General features: G+C 38.4%; 1 protein-coding gene across 1 annotated transcript in view; it reads left to right on the top strand.

Annotated features, from left to right (window-relative positions):
• Window positions 1–2076: 2076 nt before the first annotated feature.
• Window positions 2077–25231, top strand: part of LOC109241942 (anaphase-promoting complex subunit 5) — a 28555-nt gene continuing 5400 nt past the window's right edge. The window contains exons 1-18 of the mRNA XM_019408770.1: window positions 2077–2449; window positions 3144–3303; window positions 3392–3513; window positions 3775–4024; window positions 4954–5131; window positions 5212–5290; window positions 5379–5464; window positions 10971–11103; window positions 11287–11319; window positions 13834–14082; window positions 19577–19654; window positions 19750–20012; window positions 21482–21541; window positions 21634–21701; window positions 22973–23078; window positions 23180–23321; window positions 24455–24553; window positions 24758–25022. Of these exons, the coding sequence (XP_019264315.1) occupies window positions 2276–2449; window positions 3144–3303; window positions 3392–3513; window positions 3775–4024; window positions 4954–5131; window positions 5212–5290; window positions 5379–5464; window positions 10971–11103; window positions 11287–11319; window positions 13834–14082; window positions 19577–19654; window positions 19750–20012; window positions 21482–21541; window positions 21634–21701; window positions 22973–23078; window positions 23180–23321; window positions 24455–24553; window positions 24758–25022 (2545 nt within the window). The 5' untranslated portion in view covers window positions 2077–2275. The remainder of the gene's footprint in view (window positions 2450–3143; window positions 3304–3391; window positions 3514–3774; window positions 4025–4953; window positions 5132–5211; window positions 5291–5378; window positions 5465–10970; window positions 11104–11286; window positions 11320–13833; window positions 14083–19576; window positions 19655–19749; window positions 20013–21481; window positions 21542–21633; window positions 21702–22972; window positions 23079–23179; window positions 23322–24454; window positions 24554–24757; window positions 25023–25231) is intronic.

Below are 25231 nucleotides of genomic sequence, written 5' to 3'. Positions count from 1 at the left end.
TTCCCCCACACAAAGTTAGGAAAGTCACTTACCTCAAATCCTGCTAATTCAATCCACCATTAAGCCTTTCCCTCGATTTATCTAACTCCGAACAGCTCGAATCTAGCCAAAACAACTTCATACTATAAATATAAACTGTAGGAAACTAATTCGAACAATAAAATTATGATCTTTACAAAGAAATAAAAAGTCAACTCAAAAAGTCAACCTGGGCTCGCGTCTTTGAACCCAACCAAAATTACAAAATCCGAACACCCATTCGATAACGAGTCCAACCATACAAGAATTACTGAAATCCGGCCTCAAATCGCCTTCCAAATCAAAGTTTAGCCTAAGAAGTTCCCCAATTTCCCCCCAAATTTCTAACTCCAAACACTACACTAACTAAATGATAAAAACAACAATAGATTTGTGTTTGTGTAATTTAACCAAAATCGAGTTAGCAATTCTTACCCCAATATTTTACCTGAAAATCTTTTGAAAAATCACCTGACACCGAGCTCTCTAAGTCGAAAAGTGGATTATGAAAATCAAACCCTCGAACAAGACCTTTCTGCCCAGCGACTTCCGCTTCTGCGGCCTTTTTGTCGCTTCTGCGATGACTCACCTGCAGAAAAACCATCGCAGGTGCGGATTTCACTTAACAGAAGTCTCGCACCTACGGCTCTTATCGCTTCAGCGGACACTGTCCACTTCTGCGATCCAAGGCCTCCCTGGCCTTCTCCGCTTCTGTGATGCATTCCTTGCATCGGTGAGTCCGCTTTTGCGAAACATGGACCGCACCTGCTGTCCCAGCTAGCCATGATAAAACACGCTTCTGCGGCTCGAGGGCCACTCCTGCGGCGCCTCACCTGCGGCCCTAAATGCGCAGGTGTGATTGCACGAGAAGGAGCAGTGCCTTAGAAATCTCACAAGCCCAATTTTGATCCAGATTCAATTCGTTTCACACCCGGGTCCCCCGGGACCCTGTCCGAATATACCAACAAGTTTCAAAATACATAACGGACCTACTCGAGGCCAAAAATAACATCAAACAACATCGATTCTACTAATTGCGACCCAAATTCAAGCCTATGAAACTATGAACTTTCGAATTCTAAAACCAATGCTGGTTCATACCATGACAACTCCGATTGACTTCAAATTTTGCACACAAGTCATAAATGACACGATGGGCCTATTCCAACTTCCGGAATCGGAATCCGACCCTGATATCAATAAAGTCAACTCCCGGTCAAACTTCCCAATCTTCCAAACCTTTAAATTTCCAACTTTAGCCAATTATCGCTGAAACGACCTACGGACCTCCAAATCAACATCCGGACACGCTCCTTAGCCTAAAATCACCATACGGAACTAATGGAATCGTCAAAACTTCATTCCGGAGTCGTCTACATAAAAGTCAAACTACCGTCAGCTCTTACAACTTAAACCTCCGACTTAGGGACTATGTGTCCCAATTCACTCTGAAACTCTCCCGAAACCAAAACCAAATACCCCGGCAAGTTACGTAACCACAATATAACATGGAGGAGGCAATAAATAGGGGATCGGGGGGCTAAAATACTCAAAACAACCGGCCGGGTTGTTACATCATCTTATTCGAGTGCGTTTCTTATGTGTTCTTCCATGGACAAAGAATGTCATATTTATAGTACACAAGATACACCCAAAGTTTACTAAATACTTCCCAGGACTTGATAGGTACATCTATCGAAGTAGTATGTTAAATAGAATGTATAAATAGATTAAATGAACGTTCATATACATTCACTTATTTATAACATATATTTTTAATAATTGCACAGATATATAAAGTTCCCTACTAAAAACTATTATATAAATTAAAGGGAGAACTTGTGATGCGAATTTCAAGAGAAAAATCAATAAGAAACTATATTTTTAGGCTAGCAATTGTTTGAGTTTAAGTTGAATATTCATGAGATGTAAAATTCCCTAAAATATTATATTAAGTACACAAAATTTCCTCTTGCTAAGATTGTGACATGTATACAACTATAAGCAACTCAAGGGCACTCTCATTGGGGGCGGGGGCGGGGAGGGGAAACAGTATTTGAATGGAAAGGATAATGAATAGAACCAAACTGAACGTACAATCATCAAAGAGCTTCGTACAATACACATTATTACGAGCGTACATCTTTCTTCTTTTTTGTTTGTTTGAAGAACCACCAAAAGTTCAAATTTCAAAATTAGAATTAGAATAGCCCTCCATCGGCGCGCTCACACCAAGTCCGCCGCAACCGCAACGGCAATGGCAGGGATATCGAAGGCGGCGCCGGGAGCATTTACGATAACACCACACAAGCTCTCAATTTGCATTCTCATTCAAGTCTATGCTACTCCCTCCCAAACCTCTGTCCCTTTCCCTTTCTCTTCTGTCTCCCAACACAATCTTCTCGCCTCCTTCTTATTATCTCTCACTAAGGTAATTTTTTCTTTTATCTCTCCCTAACTGTCAAATTCTGAGTGATTATTAGAGAGTCGATTAGAAATTTTTCAGTTTCAATCGTAGTTAATTATCTGCTGAAAGTGTTTTTTTAACTGTACAACACTAAGCACTGATTTTGACTGTGAAACTGCTTCGGTGAAAATTGATGCTGGTTAAATCCGGTAAAAGGAACTTCTGAAATAATAAAAATTTAGTTATTTCTTACTGCTTTAGATAATATATCATGCTTATTAAAATATTTAGTTATTCAGCAAGCAGTTTAACTGTAATTAAGTTTATGAAAAAGTGGTTTTGTTTATATGATAACTATTCACTGATTTTTTTCACTATCCGATCTAGTGATGTAATCAGATAAAAGAACCAAATCAAATAGCCCCTAGAGGTTGGCATTTTTTGCTGCTTTTTACTGTATTAGAACTGGATTTATGTTGATAGGGTTAGAATTTCTGATTTGAGCCTAATTTTCTTCATTTCCAGAAAAAAAGGGTACCTGAAACTTTTTCTATGGTGTTTGGTATGCATTATGCTGATTTGAATTTTATTAGTCATTTAGGAGTTAGGACTATATATCAATGATTTTGTGGGCAAATTGGTTGGCGGTCTAAATCTCCAACCACAGTGTAGAGAATGCTGTTTGAACAGAGTAAATTTGTCTTTTTTCCTGGAACAGTCTTCTGAGGATATTTTTGAGCCAAAGCTGGATGAACTCATCTCACAGCTGAATGAAATTGGAGGCGTACTGAAGCATTGGTTGAGCGACCATTTAGCTGGAAAGCTATCATCTTTAGCCTCACCTGACGATTTGTTTAACTTTTTTATTGATTTGCGTGGTAATGGAACTTATTATTAATCTAAGTTTGTAACCTGCTTAGCTTTTTATTTACGAAGTTTTATCATTTATGTTATTATTATGAATAGGCATACTTGGGGGTTCTGATTCAAATGTCATGGATGACGATCAAATCATTTTGGATCCTAGCAGCAATCTTGGAGTCTTTGCTCGTCGTTGCTTACTTGCGTTTAATCTATTGTCATTTGAGGTACTATTGAACTATTCATTATCTTGTTAGAAGGACTTGGCTTTGTCAAGACAATGGCACCGATGAAGCATAAAGTTCAATGCATGAGTCTTAAGTGTTATTCTTCTTGTGCAGTCATCGTATTATTGAACAATTTGGATTTTGATTTTACTTTTCCAATTTGACTTGATATTGCGATTTATTTTTGCTTGGATCATGCATAGGGTAAATCCACTCAATAAAAGGTTGATAAACATTATCTCTGGACTGTTTTCTGTGTAGGCTGTCTGTCATCTTTTGACAAATGTAGCAACATATTGCAAGGAATCTCTCTCAGCTTATCCTCCTTATGAGTTATCACATTTTAACGATTCTGATAGCTATACTGACGCACCAAAGCACTATGAGAACATGGATTTGGAGAATTTTGTTGTTGAGAAAATCAACAAAGAAATCGAAGCAAGAAATGTGGTTGATGAAAAGCTTTCCTTCCACAATCATGCACCTAAAGCTCTAGTTAGATCTATTGAAGGTATTTTTCTTTGGTATATTTGTAGAAGTAAAATCATGTTTGTGTGCATTGGGAAAGATCGATTCCTGTATGGTGCAAAATTTACGTGCAATCATTCAGTTGAGGATGCTGCTATTATCACTTCATGAGAAAGGGCTTTGTGTTCCAAAAGAAAGAGTAGAGTTATGCTTCTTCCAACTGTATTTTCTAGCTATTTGTAGGAAGGATAATCATTCTTTGTAGTTATTCCAACATGAACAAGGATTTTAGTGCATCAAATAGGTAGTACGCAATTTAAAGCACTATTCAGATTTACTGTGTGAACGACGAACAAAACCAGGATTCTAATTTCAGATGATATTCTCATGTTGAATTTAGTTCACATTCTATGAAATCCAGATCCAGTTGGATACCAAGCTTCATGAGATCTCGTAGTTTTGCGTCCTTTTTCTGTGTAGATGAGTAACATATTCAGAAGCTTGGTCAGTAAGTATACAAACTACGGGAGTTTCCCATTAAGGGAATTCTGAAAAATAACACGAACAAAAGCTGCAGCAGCTATTATAGACCCTTACTGATTGCTGTAGTAGACTTGCTTACCTGCCTAAGACATGATGATTTTGTAGACGAATAACTTATTTTGAAGACTATCAACAGAAGTATAAAGGATATATGGGCATTTTCCTCTTATGCATTAGAAAATATTAAGGAAATTCCAGGAAGTAAAATTAACAGAAGCTGTAGTGACTATACCGACCTTTACTGATTGCTGTAGTGGTCTTATTTACCTTCCTAAGATGTGATGTGTTGATGTCTGCTCAGTAATCCGGGTATCTTATTCAGCTTTGAACTGTCTTTGGTTCTTGCTTACTGAAATACTTGGAAATGAATAAGCCTAGATAAACGATACTTATGCTTTTTTAGTGCTTAATGTTAGTCATGGGTTGCAGATCATTATTCTTCTCCTGGACCACAAATCAAAAGAATCACTAAGCCAAGAGAAGTTAGCACATGCGCATCTTCTTCTTGTGATGCATCGGATTGTGTTGATTCTCAGACTGGAGCTTTCTTACGTACAAATTGGCAAATACAAGGTTATCTCTTGGAGCAAGCTGATACAATTGAAAGGTGACTGAAGTTTTATCGAATACTTATGTCAGCATATGTTTGTCTAGATTCTTAAGTAAATAATTTATCTTCTCTTTCAGGCAGGGAAGCTCCTTCACTCTCAATGCTTTTGAGTCTGTATTGAAGGACCTTCTTAAACTAGCTCCAGAGTTACATCGCGTAAGATACTATGGAGTGATGTGTTTAGGGGATTTGAGTTGAATTTGTATTATCTGTCTCGAAAGTAACTTTTTCTGCTTTTATGAAGGTTCACTTCTTGCGTTACTTGAATAGCCTTTATCATCAGGACTATCATACTTCTCTAGAAAATATCCACCGGTATTTTGATTACAGGTATACTTGTATCGTCTATTATGTTGTATCTACATTTCAAACGTCCTTCATGTTTGCATTAATAACAACTCGCAGAATCTTTGGATGATGCTCAGTGTAGTATAAAGCATTAGTTAGCCGGTAACAGTTTACTCAAAGACACCAGCAATCTGCCAGGAAATACTAGCCATGTGGTTTGAGGAATGATATTCTGTTTACTTATTCTAGGCAACCATAATGTGAGCTTGGGGATTACCCTTGCAATTCTATGGGCGTCCCCGTGATTAGACTATGACCGAGCAAGCTAATTTCTACCTGACAATCGTATCATCAATGATGATCTTATCGTGCTTATGAACCTGGACTAATAAGGCCTTGGGGCAATGAGGATTTGGTTCTATCTTCAAGTTAAATGGTCGATTCCTAAGATCAATAACAACAACAATCCAGTAATAATCCCACTAGTGGGGTCTGGGGAGGGTAGAGTGTACGCAGACCTTACCCCTACCCGTGAGGGTAGAGAGGTTGTTTCCGAGAGACCCTCGGCTCAACAACAAAAGATCTGTAGCAACAACAGAAAACATACAAATGAGATCAGCACCGTAAGTGACAACAAATAAGTGGGAAGGACAATAGTTATGGCAGTAATAAAAATTGAAAATAAACTATAAAATAAAAGTAAAAAAATAATAAACAAAAAATAGAAAGTGTGATGGAACAATAACCGCTAGCAGTCCTATATAAAACACTATCAGACTAGCTAGAACAACGAAGAAAAATGCTCAACTACCCCCTAACCTACAACCCTAATGCTCGACCTCCTCACCTCCCTATCCAGGGCCATGTCCTCGGAAATCTGAAGTTGCCCCATGTCTCGCCTTATCAACTCGCCCCCAATATTTCTTAGGCCGCCCTCTACCTCTCCTTGTACCTGCCAAAGCCAACCGTTCACACCTCCTAACCGGGGCATCTAGGCTCCTCCTCCGCACATGTCCGAACCATCTAAGCCTCGCTTCCCGCATCTTGTCGTCTATGGGAGCCGCGCCCACCTTCTCCCGAATATCTTCATTCCTAATCTTATCCAGCCTAGTGTGCCTGCACATCCATCTCAACATCCTCATTTCGGCTACTTTCATTATCTGGATATGAGAATTCTTGACTGGCCAACACTCAGCCCTATACAGCATGGCCGGTCTAATCACCGCTCTATAGAACTTACCTTTAAGTTTCAGTGGCACCTTCTTGTCACACAGGACTCCGGACGCTAACCTCCATTTCATCCATCCCACCCCGATACGGTGCGTGACATCCCCGTCGATCTTCCCATCTCCTTAGATAATAGACCCTAGGTACTTGAAAAACTCTCTCTCTTAGGGATGACTTGCGAGTCAAGCCTCACCTCCCCGTCTGCTTCCCCCGATACATCGCTGAACTTGCACTCCAAATATTCCGTCTTGGTCCTACTCAACTTGAAACCTTTAGACTCCAGGACCTGCCTCCATACCTCCAGTCTTTCATTAACGCCGCCTCTCGTCTCATCAATCAGAACTATATCATCAGCAAACAACATACACCATGGCACCTCCCCTTGAATATGGTGTGTCAATGCGTCCATTACTAGGGCAAATAAGAACGGGCTGAGCGCAGATCCTTGGTGTAACCCCATAACTACTGGAAAGGGCTCTGAATCACCCCCCATAGCCCTAACCCGAGCCTTAGCTCCATCATATAAATCCTTTATCGCCCTAATATAAGCTACCGACACACCTTTCACCTCCAGGCATCTCCAAAGAGCGTCCTTAGGGACATTGGCATACGCCTTCTCCAGATCAATGAACACCATGTGCAAATCCCTCTTCCTATCTCTGTATTGTTCCACCAACCTCCTGATAAGATGGATAGCTTCTGTAGTAGAGCGACCAGGCATGAACCCGAACTGGTTTTCTGATATAGACACCGCCCTCCTTACCCTCCCTTCCACCCCCCTCTCCCAACTTTTCATAGTATGACTTAGTAACTTTATACCCCTATAGTTGTTACAATTCTGGATATCCCCTTTGTTATTGTACAACAGAATCATCGTACTCCACCTCCACTCATCTGGCATCCTCTTCATCTTGAAAATAACATTAAACAGCTCAGTCAGCCACTCCAAGCCTGTTTTACCCACATACCTCCAAAATACAATTGGAATCTCGTCTGGTCCGATCGCTTTGCCCCGACTCATCTTACACATTGCTCCCGCGACCTCCTCCACTTTAATACGCCTACAGTACCTAAAGTCTTGGTGACTCTCGGAATGCATTAACTCCCCTAACACGATGTTTCTGTCCCCCTCTTCATTCAGAAGTCTATGAAAGTACGACTGCCACCTCTGCTTAATTTGGGCCTCTTCCATCAATACTCCTAGGATCAATAAGTTTTTTGTAAAAGCAATGACTAGAAGTTATGTTGACAAACATAAAGTTTGAGGTATAATTAAGCAACCCATAAAATTCTAGAAGGTTTTTATAGATGCTTTGTCTTATGTTCTCAGATGTAAGGTGGGCTCCCTTCCCACTACTTACCTGGGTCTCCCATTGGGCGCTTCGCATAAGGATACTACAGTTTGGAATTCAGTGATCGAAAGGGTTGAAAAAAGATTAGCAGGCTGGCATAAACTGTACTTGTCAAAAGGCGGAAAGGAAGTGCTTATTAAAAGCACTTTATCGAGTATGCCCACCTATTACTTGTCCCTGTTGCAAGCTCCTGTGAGCATCACAGAAAAACTGTAGCGGCTTCAAAGGAATTTTCTTTGGGATGCGGCGGATGGAACTAGAAAGTATCATCTAGTGAATTGGCAGACAGTCACTTCCCCAAAGAAGTGGGATGGACTTGGAGTAAAAGATCTTAGGGTATTCAACAGAGCTTTGTTGGGGAAATAGCTGTGGAGATTCGAGGTAGAAGAGCATGCTCTATGGAGGGAGGTCATAGTGGAAAAGTACGATTCCACGGGAGGGGGTTGGAGGACCAAGGCAATCACAACACCTTTCGGGTATGGCATGTGGAGGAGCATCATGAAGAATTGGGAATCCTTCAGTGGCAATATCACTTACAGGGTGGGAGATGGAAGGAGAATTAGCTTTTGGAATCATAGGTGGTGTGCTCTGAGGGTCTCCTTCCTCCACGTCTTCAGAGTTCAAACCAGGAGGAACTGATGGTCCAACAGATTCGTAAGGAGCATGAAGGGGGGGGTAGTATGGGACCTCTCATTTAGAAGGAACATGCAAGATTGGGAGATTGCGGAGCTCCAAGATTTATTGACACTGCTATATGGGCAAGGCAGGCCCCATCCATCTTGTGATTCTTGGAGATGGGGTTTGCGTGGCGATGGTTTGTTCACCGTAAAGTCCTTTTACCAAAGTATGTTGGTGAGAGAGGAGGCCTCTTTTCCATACTCCTCGATCTGGATTCCTAAGGCGCCCACGAAGGTGTGCTTTTTTGCATGGCTAGCGGCGAGGGGAGTGATTTTGACTGCTGAGAATCTGCGAAAGAGAGGAATTACACTTGTTAGTTGGTGCTATATGTGTAAAAGCTCAGGGGAAGAAGTTGATCATCTTTTGTTGCATTGCCCTGTGTCCTCGGCTTTGTGGAGGGCGATCCTGAACCTTTTTGGTGTTCAATGGGTGATGCCAAGCACTGTAAAGGAAATGTTATATAGCTGGGCCAGTTTCCATAGAAAAAGAAAGCAAAAGGCGTGTAAATTCGCCCCGTTAGCTCTCATGTGGATAGTTTGGGGGGAGAGAAATAGGAGAGCTTTTGAGGGGATTGAGTCTCCTTTTTCACATCTTAAAATAGTCTTTTATCTTTGATTGCTTTTTGGTGCACTCATGTAGCCCCTACTTGTATAGAGGATTGGGCGTCTTTTGTAGAGAATCATGTTCTGATGTAATTTCTCTACTTTTTGGTATACTTCCTGTATACGGGAGTTCTCGCCCTTTTGATTAATACAATTTACCTTATTAAAAAAAGATGTTGTGTCCTAAATCTATTGAAAAGTAAGAATTGTCCCATAGCTCATTGAAGCAATGTTAATTTAAGGACGGTTGGCCTAGTGATCAGTGAAGTGGTGAGAACCATGGGGTCTCAGGTTCAAATCCAAGCAGAGGAGAGAAAACCGATGAGATATTTTCCAATCTGTCCAAGTTTTGGTGGATAGAATTACCCGATACCTGTTGTTGGTGGAAGGTGGCAAGTATCCCATGAAATTAGTCGAGGTGTGCATAAGTTAGCTCGGACACCCTGGTTTCAAAAAAAAAAGGAACAGAGAGTAAATTGCGGGGCTTGGGGGTGGGTTAATGTGTCATGATCATTATTACTAGTGTGAAATTAAGAAAAATTTCTCATTAACTTAATTTTTCTTAACTATTTACAAGAGATGTTCCTTATATGGGGGTCTTAGGCTACATACTTCTCTATGCTAATAAGGTAAGTAAATATTCCGTAGTCAAAATAAAGATTATCCTACAGTATTCTATATAATATTCTATAAGATGTTCTTTGTTCAAGTACAATGAGGACGTGTATGAATTTAGACTTGACATTCTAAGTTTCTAACGGACAGCCTCAAACTCAAAAGTCAAAGTGGAGAGACCAACTCGAGTTTGCTTATATTGGAATAACAGAAATTTGACGTTGAAATCTCGCTGGGATAGTGCACAATTACAAAAAAGCGGCGCTAGAGTCCTTTCCTCCGAAAAGTCATTGGTAAGTACACAATGAAAGAAAGTGCTTCTTGCACTACTATGTAATTGAAGAGTTTGAGAGTACACAGTGAATCCACCCGCCATAGAAAAAGGAATTTATTCTCAACCATGTAAAAAGGATATGGTGTTGTAAATTTCCAAGACATTATCAACCTAACTTAAATTGCAGAACAATGACAAATAATTCAAGGTTTATAGGAGGGCACTGATAGCATAGAAGTTAGTAGCATCTATCGGTGTGATCGGTCATGCCATCAGGATGATCACCATGAATGATCCTAAAGAGAGGAGCATCACCTCAATAATTGTTATAGAGAAGAGCATCGCCTGGACGGTCATCCAGAAAGTAACGGTGCCGGTTGTCGAAGAGAGGAGTGGTGTTGGATACAAGGAAGAAGAGAAGAAGAACAATGGCCGTGGGGCAACACATATTGTCCAGCGCAGCCCGCCAGTAGCTTAAGTTATTTGAATCTCTAGCAAGATTGTAGAGGCTATGGTACCATGTGAAAATAAGGAAAACTTCTCATTAACTCGATTTTCTAAAACAGCTTGTAAAGAAGTGCTCCTAATAAAGGAGTCTTATGCTGCGTACAATATGGTAAATAATCAATCTCCATACTAGTAAGATAAGTAAATATTCCTTAATAAAATACATAATACACTGCAATAGTACCAGATTATCCTTACTCAAGTACGATGAATTCAGACAGATATAAATCTAGACACATATTCACTTGACTCTAAAACCTTGCAAATAGATCTGAGAAATATTTTTACCAAAGTGCAGGGACGGAAGGATGTGATTTTATACCTTCTTCTTCAACCGGTTGCAATAGCTTTGGGAGATACGAAGTTGCTTTATTATGCTTGGGAATGATGCATTTTCATTTTGGGCACCCAAAGCAAGCTTTGGAGGTAGGCATATTCAACGTCATTTCCTACCTTCATTGTCCATGTTATGTTTTTCATACTTTATTGATTTTGATGTAGGTCATGCCCCCCTTATTGGTGGGCTGAAGGTGAGGGTGGGCGTAGGAGTGGTCTTAGGATCTTTGCTGTTCCACTTTGGCATAACAACTATTTGCTTGATATTTTCAGGTGTTGACAGAAGCTGTTCGTGTGTCTCAACAGGTGGCCATATTTGTTCCTTCCTTTTTTTCGACTATGGCTTCCCTTCTCTTATATATTATTATCTTTTATTCCTTTTTGCACTGAAGTGGCATATAATATTGTTTGTTCACCTGCGTTGATACAGATGTGTCATATTGAGAAAATTTTCAGATGAAAGGCAACCAAGATTAAAACCACATGATCTTATAATGGCTATCAACATATGCATTTGCGATGATACAGCTAATGTTGATAAAATGCTTAAAAAATTTGCTTTTTTGATCACTTCTAGCAATAGTTAGCAAGTCAAAAGTGAAGGCTTGGTTGGTTGAGCTCCTTCTTCTGTCTTGCTATGTTTATCTCTAGTTTAAGGAGGGAAATAAAGTCAGTTAATGGTGCTTTAAGGGGAAGAAACTCGAAGCGGCTGGACCCATATAAAATTAACTTTTACTCAGCCACTCAATTACCATCGACACCTCAAGTCAAGCATAATACTTCTTCCATCTCTTTTTGTTGAATATAGCATGAATGACCATGGAGTTTAATATTGTAATTGACTTGTTATTATATTAGTAGGAGTAGAATTATTATCATTAATTGATAAGTTTGCATGATGTGAAATGTATATTGTGATTGTCTGAATATGACTATTTGAAATGATTAGAACTATCAAAGAACGAGAGTGTTGATAATATTATTATTTGTACAAGTGAATCAACCATTTTGGACATTGCAAAAATGGAGGCGTATCACACAGATTGGGATGGAGGGAGTACTTTTGGGCCAACTATTCTTTGGGGAGTCATATAATTATTCTGTGCACATACCTTTCCCGTCATTTGTTTTTGATAATAAATGGACCTTTGGCCTAACTCAACCCCAAAAACTAGCTCATGAGGTGAGGATTGTCCAAGTTCACATAAGGAGACTAAATCCTCATCCCACAACCGATGTGAGACAAACTCAACAGTTTTCTATAAGATTTTTTTTGACTATTTTGTAATTGGTTTCTTGCCGCATAGTGCTCATGGGGAAACCTGTTTGCTTGTTTTACATGGATCTTTTGCTATTTCGGCTGTTCATGCTCTTTGATAGAATCTTCTTTCTCTTCTTTCTGGTAATTACAAATTTATCTGGGACAAAAAGCTCTCCTTTGATGTGCCATATTTTCACAGTTAGCTATCACCAGTTTCAAGTTTTGTTTCTTCTCAAGTGGTACAATTGCTGGGTAGAGCATTTGCTTCTGTAAAGGAAACATGATATTGAGTGACCTGACTTAGGACAGAAGAACCCATAATTTACTTGAAGTTAACTCAGTTAAAGCAAGTCCCTAATCTTGGTCTAGTTTAGTTGTATTGTCTATTTTGTGTCAAAGAGTTTTCCTAACAAGGAGTTAAAAATGCAATTGATGTATACCACCTTTCCTATGTTAAAGAAGTATATCATCATAGCAGTCCCAATTATCTCGCAATCTTTTGATGAGTAGTTTGGAGACCATTGAATTTCCTGCATTCCTTCTTTAGGCATTTTTCATTATTTTGTGTTATAGGATTATGAACAAATACTTTTTCTTGTCACCAACTAGTTGACAAATGATTGGTTTTGCAATATTTTCTTGCATGGGGTGTCTGTACAAGATGATGAATGAACACTGCTATTTAATTGATGCCCATTGAACCTTTTCATAATTGGATACCGGGGAAATTAGCGCAATTATTGTTTGCCAAAATAAAAAATCAAGATCTACATATACTATACATAAAAAATACTACGTCTATTTTCATCCTTGGTCTCTCTGCAACTTATTTCAGTATCCTAGAAATTTCCGTCACATCTTATATTGTAACAAAAGTTACATACAAAAGTTACATAGATCCTTTCTCTACACTTTCCAATGCAACTCCTCATTTTTATTTTCTTAAATATCTGAAAGTAACTTTTAGCAGTTTTTCCTGATGTAAAAACAACAAACTTCAACCGTTGTTTAAACAATCATCTAAATCAGAACAAAAGGCTCCATTTGGGAAGGAGTTTTAACATTTTTTATCAAATTGCATAACATGCTTAGCTGACGGCTAAACGTGCAAACTCTGAATGGAGAAAATTGAAAAGATACTGAAATTACAAATCTCCAAAATGGCACTGTGATTAACAGTAAGTGGCGAAGGAGCTCCAAGAAAATGGAGATGTCTCTTCACTATCAGCTGAATCCAATCAGAATTGTTTTTAAATGCTAAAAATGTGAATCCCGCTGATGAAAAGGCACAAGTGGAACTCGGTTGAAGTGTCAATGTCTTCAATGGTTTCGGCCTGTCTTTCACTGTATTAATCAAAACACTGGTAGATAGTTTTTAACTTCTTTTCCAGGAGAGAGCAATAAATATGGTTATCCGGTCCTCCCAGATATCAGTTTGTTTCAACCATAAACAGGCTTGATGTGCCTGTAATAACTTTTTCCCTGTAGAGTTGCCTCTTTATTTAATTTATAACATCCCTTACTAGGAGATCTAATATTTCTCCTCTCTTCATATGCAGCAAAATAATGATAGTTGTCTTGCTTACACGTTAGCAGCAATTTGCAAGCTGTTGTCTGAATTTGGAGTCTCAAATATGAGGGGGCTTATCGGATCATCCTATTCACCTGTAACCAGTATAGGAACTTCATTATCCACTCAACAACTCTTATATGTTCTCTTGAGAAGATCCTTAAAGCGAGCGGAAAGTCTAAAGCTGAAACGACTGGTTGCATCTAATCATCTTGCCATGGCTAAATTCGACCTGACTGTAAGCACTTTAATCACTCTCTTGTTTATGCATTGCAGTGACCAAATAATTAATGGTGATATTTAATCATAGCATACACCAAGGTAGACCCATTTGCATGAGTAAAGTGTTTATGTAAAGGCACCTTCTTTTAAAGAAAAAAGTGCGTAGGTGTAAAGTGAAAAAAATGTAAAGGCAGTAAGAAATAGAAGCGGTACCCATTCTCGCTCATTCATGTTGCAAGGTGTTACTCATTTTTTGTCCTTGAATATGTCGCACGAATTACTCAATTGAATTTGTTGCTTTTGGGTGTTCATTCATTCAGATAAGACAATTAAAGTGTAACATAACATCTTTTTATTGGGTTTTGGATAATCCAATGGAGGGATGGTGAATTTTGAGATCCGGAGAGTATGCGAAATAGCCAGTGCGAGGTATTATTCATGAACTTAATGTAATATTAACATTTCTTACTTTATTTAGAGGCCGTTTGGATTAGCTGATTTGAAGTAGCTGATAAGCATTATGTGCTGAAAAGCACTTTTAAGTGCTGAAACTGATTTAATAAATAAGCAGTTACGTGTTTGGATATAAGTGCTGAAATTGATAATAAGTTGCTGCAGTATTTGATTAAAAAGTGCTGATAAGCTCTTTTTCTATTAAAATGACTTAAATAACCTTAGAACTGTTTACACTTATAAGGGCATAATTTCTTCAAAATTTTAGATTCCTAATCGATTCAAATACAAAATATCCTATTTGTCATTTTATTTTAAATACAACTGTGCTTAGATAAGATAATATTTATGATAAATATAATTTATTTTATGATAAGCATATAATAATAAGTTATAATAATTAATAAATTGACAAAATTTTCTCAATAAAAATAAATCTAAATAGGACAAAATATTGAAGAGAAACAAATACTGTCTTCGTCACCACAACACTTAAAAAGCAATACACCAAAAATTTGCTGTCCTCATTTATTACATACAATTCAAAGATTAATATACAATCACATAGATAAAAAAATGCAAAGGAATAGAGAATTTGCTTATTTTATATAGTCAATGAGAATTGCAAACTTGAAGGGGGAAGGGGGGAGAGGGGGGTTAGGTTGAAAAAATACCTGAGGCAGTGAGTATCAATGTAGGAGTTTTGTTCTAAAAAGGAATATTTTAAGGATAAAATAGTAAAAATCTTGGTCAAACTTAAAGTGCTTATAAGCTAAAAATTCATAAGCTAGGGGTGACCAGCTTATGGCTTTTGGCTTATTTTTGACTTATAAGCACTTTTAACTTTACCAAATGCGTAGATAAGCCGAAAAGTGCTTATAAGCTAGTTTGACCGGCTTATAAGCTTAGCCAAACACCCTCTTAATCAGACTGTGGATACTTTTAGTTTCATCATCCCATTTATCTGTCTCCTATTTGAGATATCTTAACGGTGTTAGATACATTATGCCCCAGGTTCAGAAGTAGAGGTAATAAAATGAGGGATATGTGGTCGGTGCATGTCATGATTCGGATCCTATTAGTGAACCTAGTCTGATATTTAAGTGGAGAAGAATAGAGGGGCAACACCATTGCCCTTGGAGTTTCAGAGCTGGAATTAGTGGATTTATTATTATTAAAAAAAAATTCATTTCACCTCAGTTGGAAAAAAGATTCAAATCTATAAACTACGTGAATCTAAACTGTTGTATGTGTTTTCCCTTGAATTAAATATTTTTGCATAAATGCTACTCAATCCATCAATCAATCAACTAAATTCCAATCCCAAATTATTGGGGCTTACGAAATGCTACAGTATAGTATAGCAAATTCTTCCCAGTTGCTTAGCATTCACATTCACATCCACATCAACAAGCCTTTTATCTATGGGCTTGATAATTCTGGTGTGCTCCATTCCCCTCTGTACTCCTTGTACTTATCCCTGAGCAACAACAACAACAAGAAACCCAGTGAAATCCCACAAGTGAGTCTGGGGAGGGTAAAGTGTATGCAGACCTTACCCCTACCTTATGACGGTAGAGAGGTTGTTTCCGAAAGACCCTCGGCTCAAGAGAAGTGAAAATGAAGCAATAAACAGACAGTAGCAACAACAAGGTAATTAAAAATGGGTGCAAATGGAGATACGTGCAATAACAGAGATCTAAAAATACGACACGATAAGAATAGAGTCAATCTCGCCGGAAATAATGACACAATGTGAAATAGCAAGGGGCTAGGAATAGGAAAATACAAGACTAGTACTAATACTACTGGGATGACTAGACGAAACTCTAGACTTCCTGTCAACCTACAACCCTAATCCTCGACCTCCACACCCTCCCATCAAGGGTATGTCCTCGGTGAGCTGAAGTAGGCCATGTCCTGCCTAATCACCCCACCCCAGTACTTCTTAGGCCTCCCTCTACCCCTCCTCTGACCCGCCATGTTCAACCTCTCACACCTCCTAACCGGGGCATCAGGGTCTCTTCTCTTCACGTATCCGAACCATCTCAGCCTCGATTCCAACAACTTATCTTCTACAGGAGCCACGCCCACCTTGTCCCTAATAGACTCGTTCCTAATCTTATCTTTCTTGGTATGCCCACACATCCATCTCAACATCCTCATTTCCGCTATTTTCAACTTCTGGACATGAGATTTCTTGACTGGCCAACACTTGGCCCCATACGTGGCCGGTCTGACTACCGCTTTATAGAACTTGCCTTTTAAGTCTAGGTGGCACATTCTTGTCACATAAAACACCAGAAGCGAGCCTCCATTTCATCCATCCCACTCCAATACGATGTGCGACATCCTCATCGATCTCCCCGTTCCCTGTATCACAGACCCAAGATATTTGAAACTATCTCTCCTGGCAATGACTTGTGTATCCAGCTTCATGTCCACTTCTGCTTCATGAGCCCCAACACTAAGCTTACACTCGAAGTGCTTATCCTTGAGCGGTGTTATTAAAATCCATTGTTTCCTCGCTTAGCGATCTGAAGCGAGAAGTTATTGTTTCATGGATGAAGCCATGCACTTTATGGAAGTACCGCTTCAAACTATGATGCGCAAAGTGAGCTCAACAACAAGCAGTCGGTTCTGTGAATCTTAACTTTGAGGAGTTGGATTAATATTGACATTATTGTACATTGAACAATTAAATTAGTTATTTTAATTGCAATTTGTTCATTATAAGTACTAAATTCACATATATATTTGGATCTTTTTACTGTCATGAATTGTGCGCTCAACTTCAAAGAAGCGTGCGCTTCACTTCTCGCTATTCGCTTCAAGTCCTATGGACCATGTCGCTTTTTTGTTCTTCCTCCTCAATCCTTCATAACTATTTCCAAGCAAAGCTCTATTACTGTTACATCCCTCATCCCCAACAGACCATCCTTAATAGGCAAAAGTGATGTTACCCCTGTCAGGAGGTGAAATTTTTTTCTTACTTCCATCTCCATCTGAAAAAATACCTATACTGCTGCTCAATTTTCTTACTCCTTGATACAGGCATTTCTTTGAGAGACAGGTCTTAAGTAGACAGGTTGATATATTACCTGCTCCAACTTACACCCTTTAGAGAGGTATTGTTTCTTCTCTCCTCCTAGTGGTTCCTCAAACTCCTTGAAAATGGGACTCCGAGCTCGATCTGATATGGATTGTGATTAGCAACTAAAGGCAACCACAAATACATAAGGATTGCTGATTTTACACCTATAAACCTAATTCGACTTTTCTAGGTTCGTGATATTACAATTGGAATCATCCTTAAATTGATCTTAAGTTCTGACATTGATTGGGAGCACAACAAAACTCGTATTACGTGCTTAGTTGGCTTGATTAGCATCACAATTAAAGTATCGCGGTAAACAACCAGGGAGTCATCGACCACATCCTTAGGTCCACTTGTTGTATCTTAGAAGCCATTAATAGTCCCCTGTGCTGTGATGCGCCAGAGAAACAGAAAGGAAAGCATATTTAGGAAAGCAGAACTTCAAGGAAAGGCTATAAACACTAATTTCTTAGAGCAAATGAACTATATGTCTCCAAAAACTAGTTCAACCTGTCCCAGTATCCCTGTTATAGATTTAAAACAGCAACTGTAGATCCCTTAAACTTAAGATCAGTATCAGACCCTTAGCTGACGATCAGCCCGACTATTAATTTCTATTTGATGCTTATTGAACTTTTACTTGGAGTGCTTCAACAAATGCAAATAGAAGTATTAGAACTTTTAGGATAAAACTAGCCTTTGTTACTTTAGTTGTATTCTTCACATAATAACCTTATTAGAAAAGGCAAATTATTTCCATTTCTAAAACAAATACTTACGAGTAAAAGTTCTTCTCATAGTTTATGAACCTGACAGGGCGAGTAATTTGATCAAGTTGCGAGTTTCAGATCAATTGTTGGGTTCTATAGTTGAACTGCAGGTGTATGAAAAATCGGTACCATAATAGAAACAATAAACTGTAGGTATTAATTTTTTGTGGTGTCACCATTTTTTCTTAAACTCCTGTGAGTATGCCTTCTAATTTTGAAAATAAAGGAAAAATATGACCATCCATTTTGTACTTATTCTAATCATGCATATAACACAACCCAAATGACCAAAAGGAATTGAAATTATATATAGATTATTATGTTATTGTTTTTAATGACATATATAAACTGTAGGCATAGCCCAGGGATATGCAGTTCTTCCACTTCATCTTTGAAAAGGTCAATTTTTCTAAATGAAAATGTAAGCTATTCCAGTATGGTCAAATTACCAGGGTCATATTGCCCGTGTTTCACATTTTAGGTCTGTAAGTAATTGAACTTATGCCTGGCTCATGCTTAATTTTTAAGAAGTCAACATCTTCCAAGAGCCAAAATTTGTTCATGGTTTGGTCCTTATGAACGTGTTCATTTCTCAGCTTATTCTTGCACTTCCCTTCAGTTCAAACACGAAAGTCACCTTCACACAACAACTGTGAACAGAGTTGTACTAGGAGATTGCTTTGAACTTCACACGAGCAAGACTGGCTCAATACGAGGGACAGAATTTTGTCCCGAAACGAGAGTTTCCAGATCATCACAAATCAAACTTCTGTTCAATTTTGTAAAAACAAAGTGAGAGCGGATAGCTGAGATAATATTTCTCTTCCATTTCCTGCTTTCTTGGGATTAAGTAATTCTGTGAAATGCATTTGAAGCAGGTTGAAGTGTCACTACTTCACTTACCATCGGAAGGCCTGGCCAGAGATGGGCTTAAATGTCATCTGCTACATTCTTATAAGTTCGCTTGCAATGCTCTGCACATATATAGTTCCTTTTGCCAGCTGTAGATGCTTAGTTTCTACTGGGATATTGAGCCAGATATTTTCTCTGTATTTATTGTTAACTAACTCAAGGAACATTAGAGAGTCATTGCTGAACATTGTATTGTTAGAGGCTTTTCGCTTTCTTCATATGGTTGCTGTATATGTGTAATTTATAAGGAAACTTAACTTGTGACATTTAATGTGCAGCAAGTGCAAAGACCTTTGCTTTCATTTGGTCCAAAAGCTTCCATGAAACTTGCAACATGCCCAATTAATGTCTGCAAGGTTATATTCGCTCATAGACGTTGCTTAATCTTTAAAGTATAAAGTTTCTCTTTGTGTTGTCGATTTCTTTGTCCTGATTGTATTCATTTTTGCAGGAACTGAGGTTGAGTTCTCATCTGATTAATGAATATGGTGATGAGGCTTCACTAATGATCTCAGACGGGGCTTTTTGTACTCAATGGATTAGGAACTTAAAGAAGCCAAAAGGTTCCGTTATCTTTTCCCAGGAGAATGAATGTAGGAGTAATACTGATGCTCTCCAGTTCTGTGGGCAGCCATGTTCCATCCCTGGATCTGTGCTGCAACTTTTAGGCTCTTCGTATTTGTTCCGCGCTACTGCTTGGGAGGTCTATGGCAGGTGACGTGATGATCTTTGTTCTCATGCTTGTTCTGCATACAGTACGGTATTGTTATCTATGTGAGATATGTTCCTTGTGCAATTAACGATGAAGTGATGTTTCAGAAGCATGAAAATATTCTGCCTAGGTGACCACTGCCAATTTTGAAATTTGCAAAATGCATGGTTAGTCAGTCTATGCCATTACTCATGATAAATGTTTGGGAAAGGGATATTAAGAAGGAGCAACAAATCTGCTTTGCTGCAGAATTAGAAAGATCCTCAAGTGTCATTACTTTCAAATGCAAAATAACAAGTATTACTCCCTCGCTTCCCGATTTATGGGTTTCACCTTGACCGGGCAGGTATTAAGGCCTTAATAGTTCTTTTAGATTTTGAAAATTGAATTTGACTTCTGAATAATTTGAAGAACTTAAGTACAAAATGTGGCACGGTGCTCTCTTGATAGGAGAATATTGGGAAAGTATTTAAGTAAGGGAAAAGCTTATCTTTTCGAGAAACGGACAGTCCTTTGGGTAACCAAAATGGAATTTAGGCGGACGAGTAAATCCTTAGTGTGAGCAGTTTATGATGCTATATCTGTCCTATATTTCAGTCCTGCACAAGAACAAAACAGGACATTTAAAAAAATTGAAGTTTTTGGTCAGTTTACTATTAAATAACATATTTTATGGACACTTAGTTGCCAAATGAACTGAAACTAAAGGTCATAAAGGAAGATTGTAAGCTTTTCTTGTCCCTTTAACTATAGTTTTAGATCCTTTAGTTAAAACGACAGTAGAAGAGACTAAAGGAGATTTGAGGTTAGAAACTGACCAGAGATGTGGTCGGAATCCAAAGGATGAATACTATGTCACATACGCAGAGTTACCAAGTTGAGCTATATCAGCTATACAGCTATAGAGCTATGTAAGCCATAGAAGAGGATGATGGCTGCTGTTTTCCTGTGCAGTGCCGAAGATGATCATCACAGTTAGCTCCAGTACTAAATAGAAAGCTTAATAATTTATCATTAGTTCCATGTACTAAACAGCATGAAACACAGCACCTAATTAGGGGAGTGTGCTCTTCTGTAGTTTTAGGACTTGCCGAATGACAATGGTATCTAAGATTTCTTCACAACCTTAATTTATTATAAAAGGACCAACTCACTCTCTTAAAAGTTTTGGATTTGCAAAGGAAATAGGAAAGCAGTGTCCAATTTGCGTAGCCCAGAATAACAAAAGTATGAAGCCAGTTGGAGATTATAAACACCAACTCGTAATGGGATGGGTTTGCCTTATAAGCTTGTAGATCAAATGCTGCTTTATCAGTTCAAAGAAGGCTAGATAGAACTTCCAATGCAGTTCACATTTTTAGGTGTTTTATTGTCACCTGTCAGCTATGTATATAATCTGTACATCGCAAAGCACTCAATTCTAGTTCAGATGTCTTTACTGATTTTCTTCTCTTTTTGTATGCTAATTTAGTGCACCTCTTGCTCGAATGAATGCACTGCTTTATGCGACATGCTTTGCTGGCTCATCGAGGTAATACTTGTATGAATTTTTAAGTAGTTGAGCTGTTTGAAACTGTGCCTCCATATTTTTCGACTGAAATTTGCTTTCTTTTCTGCATGCAGTTTGGATGATGTGGCATTAGCGTATGGAAAACTTATCCAGCATCTAGCAGTATTTAAAGGATACAAAGGTTAGCTAAAAATATTTTATACTTCAGAAGTATTCTTGAATTGGCATAGCTACACAGTAGTTGTACATGTATCTGTTGGCTCATGTCATTGTGGTGCATAGATGAGAGTAGTAGAGCGTTACTATACTTAAGTCATTTGCTGATGCATTGTTTACTTGATTTCTTTTGTTTATTCAATGGAATTGCATTCTTTTAGACATAGTTGGACCATAGGTAACTGAACTCCAAAAGCTAGCTCATTAGACCCAAGACCATATAAGAAGACCGCAAACTATTCCCTCAACCAATTTGGACACTCTAACAATCCCTCCCCCAACACGACTACAACTAGACATGTGTACTGTGAACAAACATATAATTGGAGCCCAGCATTGAGTAAACCTAGAATAGGTATGAGCTTGAATCTGATACCATGTTAAGAAAATGGACCTTGGGCCTAACTCAACTCCAAAAGTTAGCTCATGTGGTGAGGATTGCCTAAAATCATACAAGGAGACATGGTAAAGACTGTGGGCCTTGAGCCTATTCCCTCAACCAATGTGGGACACAAATCTTTGAAGACTTACCAGAGAACTTGGTAAGAACTGAACACAGCCTTCTGACAACACATGTCTGTTCAAGTAAAAATTGGTGTTTTGGCAGAAATGCAGGAAAGTGCAGAACTGATTAGCCTTCTCTTCTAGAGACGAATAACATTCACGTGTAATTTAGTCGGAAGAAAGATAGAAGTAGGTCAAATGGAAATATGATTGTGATAGGCTAATGAGTTGTGGCCAAAGTGGTTGCCGGTAAATACTAGGCTACCTCATACCAGTTCATATTACAATAAGCATTTTGGAAGTAGTGCGGGAAAAAGCTTCAGAACTAATTAGCCTTTTCTTGTAGAGAAGAACATTGCTGTGCAATCCGGTCGGGAGAAGGTAGAAACAGATGAACTTAAATAGATCATGATAGGCTGCTGACTTATGACCAAAGTGTTTGCTGGTAAATCAGTGGGTAGGGATCCATATTTGTCTTCAGTCTTATGCCAGGTTTTAGTTTACTGTGCCCAAATTAGTATATAATCCTTCATACTTTATTTTTACATATGTGAGAGTAGGAAGGCAGATCTATTTCTTTCCTTTCTCTGTTAAAAAAATTTATCCTCTTCCCCTACGTCCCTCAGAAAATACAAGGAAAGCAAAGTGGAAAAGTGACTTGATATTATAGTTTATAGTTTATTTTTGTTTTTTTGCTCATACTCAATAATGGCTTCTTTTGTGCGCCTTCAGAAGCTTTTGCTGCTCTGAAACTTGCGGAGGAGAAGTTTTTATCCGTTTCAAAGTCACAAATTCAGCTTGTAAAACTACAATTGCTCCATGATCATGCTTTACATACGTAAGGAGACTTCTCTAATGCTAATCAAGTTGCATAAAATTATTCTTACTTGGTTTTAAACTTCCTTTTGCTTGTCTGATTGGATATTAGTTGCCTCTCAGGGGAAATTTAAAACTTGCTCAACAGTTGTGTGATGAGCTAGGTGTTTTAGCCTCTTCAGTAACTGGTGTAGATATAGAGATAAAAGTTGAAGCTAGCCTCCGCCATGCACGAATACTAATTGCAGCTAACCAATTTAGCCAGGTAGTCTGCTTTCCTTTAGTTAGATCTCTTTCGAGTAGATTCAGTAAGGTATATGTTGGATGGTGAACTTGTTCTTATATCTACATGACCTGCTAACTTAATAGTTTCTGCTTCTCTTTTTGAACTTTGAACAAATGAGATGGTGCAAGAATCTTATTGATTAATTTTTTTGCTCATGCACTATCATTTCTAATCAAAAGAAGAATGTGCCCACTTGCTCCCAAGAAAAGGTGAATGAATAATGAAAAGGAATATGGTCAAGTACATCCTAAACTGGTGATTTTCAAATACACTTGTGATAGAAAATTGGATACCTTTGTTGCTTGCTCTTTGGTCAGGAAAAGATTTAAGTTTTCTTGTTTTTCTTTATGCTTTTCCCTATTCTATTTGCATAAATATATTCACTTTTAAGGCTTTGGCTGTTCTTCTAAGTGAATCATTATACTGTTATGCTGATGATCATGTTTTTTCTTTAGTTCATTGCCTGTATTAGTACTGATAGATCATTTTCATTGTCCTCAAGGCCTTCAATTTTCTGGAAAACTTGCATGGTTTTCTGGAATGAGCAGTTTTTTCTCTTGATAATGGACATGAAAATCACGAGGCCATGGTCTGGTTCAAAGTGGCAGCACCAGCAAGTCTGGTCTTGGTTCTAAAGTCTAGTAATATTTGATCATGCTTGATTCTGCAAAGCATGCTTGCAAACAGAGTATGAATAGATCACTTACAGGTTTGCCTGTGCCTGTGATGCCGAGGATTTTAACCACATCGACTCTACTCTTTGGTCTTGCAGCCAATGTGGTGATAATGATCATTCTGCAAGACTATTCTGAATGAGCTGTTACCTTAAGATATTGGAATATCACCTACCAAAAAGAAAATATTTGAATATGAAATTTGTTTATATAGACAAGTCCACTCTGAATCTCTTTTCCCCAAGTTCTCACAAATTTTGTTTCTCTTACATCTGATAACTTGATATTGTGCTGTGGTGCTAAAGTATATTTCATCCTTTTCTGATTTTCTAAGCTATAGGCAATAATTTGCTCTAGTTTGAACAGTGACAGAGGCCAAAGGCAATAAGCATCTAAAGAATTTCTTAATTTCCATTCTTGTGCATATGATTCTTCCAGGCAGCAGCTATCGCACACTCTCTCTTCTGTATGTGCTACAAATTCAGTTTACAAGTCGAGAATGCCACTGTTCTTCTTTTACTTGCAGAGATACACAAGGTATTGATTTACTGTTAATCAATATTTTTGCTCACATGCAAGTACTTTCTTATAAAAAATATCACCTCGTCAGAAGAGATGGAACTTCTTTTACCGCTTATGCATCTTCACTATTGGATTTGTAAAACTTGAACTACTGAGCCCACACTCTTTCCTTTCTCTGACACGATCAAGATGTAATATAACTATGTTCATCCATTTCAGAGATCAGGAAATGCTGTTTTAGGTATTCCGTACGCGTTGGCAAGCCTTTCCTTTTGTAACTCATTCAACTTAGACCTTCTCAAAGCATCTGCTACGCTGACGCTGGCAGAGCTTTGGCTCTCACTTGGATCAAGTCATGCAAAAAGAGCTTTGGCTCTCATACATGGGGCATTTCCTGTACTTCTTGGTCACGGTGGTTTGGAGCTTCGTGCTCGGGCCTTTATCACTGAAGCAAAATGCTATCTTGCTGACTCGAGCTTTTCAGGTGCCTTATCGGAATTTTAGTGCTCCACCTGTTTGCTATACTTAGTGTAAACATGACTTTTCATTAGCTTGTGCTCTAATCAGATCTCATTTGTGTTTTCAACCTCATATATAATTCTTCATTTTTGAGTTTTAACTACATCCTGTGTTTTCAACCTCATATATAATTCTTGTCCATGTCACCCAAATGATGCAAATGCCTCCACATTT

The sequence above is a fragment of the Nicotiana attenuata genome, unplaced genomic scaffold (assembly GCF_001879085.1).
Source record: "Nicotiana attenuata strain UT unplaced genomic scaffold, NIATTr2, whole genome shotgun sequence".
Classification (NCBI taxonomy): domain Eukaryota; kingdom Viridiplantae; phylum Streptophyta; class Magnoliopsida; order Solanales; family Solanaceae; genus Nicotiana; species Nicotiana attenuata.
Note: the sequence above shows the minus strand (reverse complement) of the source record. Positions and strands in the feature narration are given on the sequence as shown.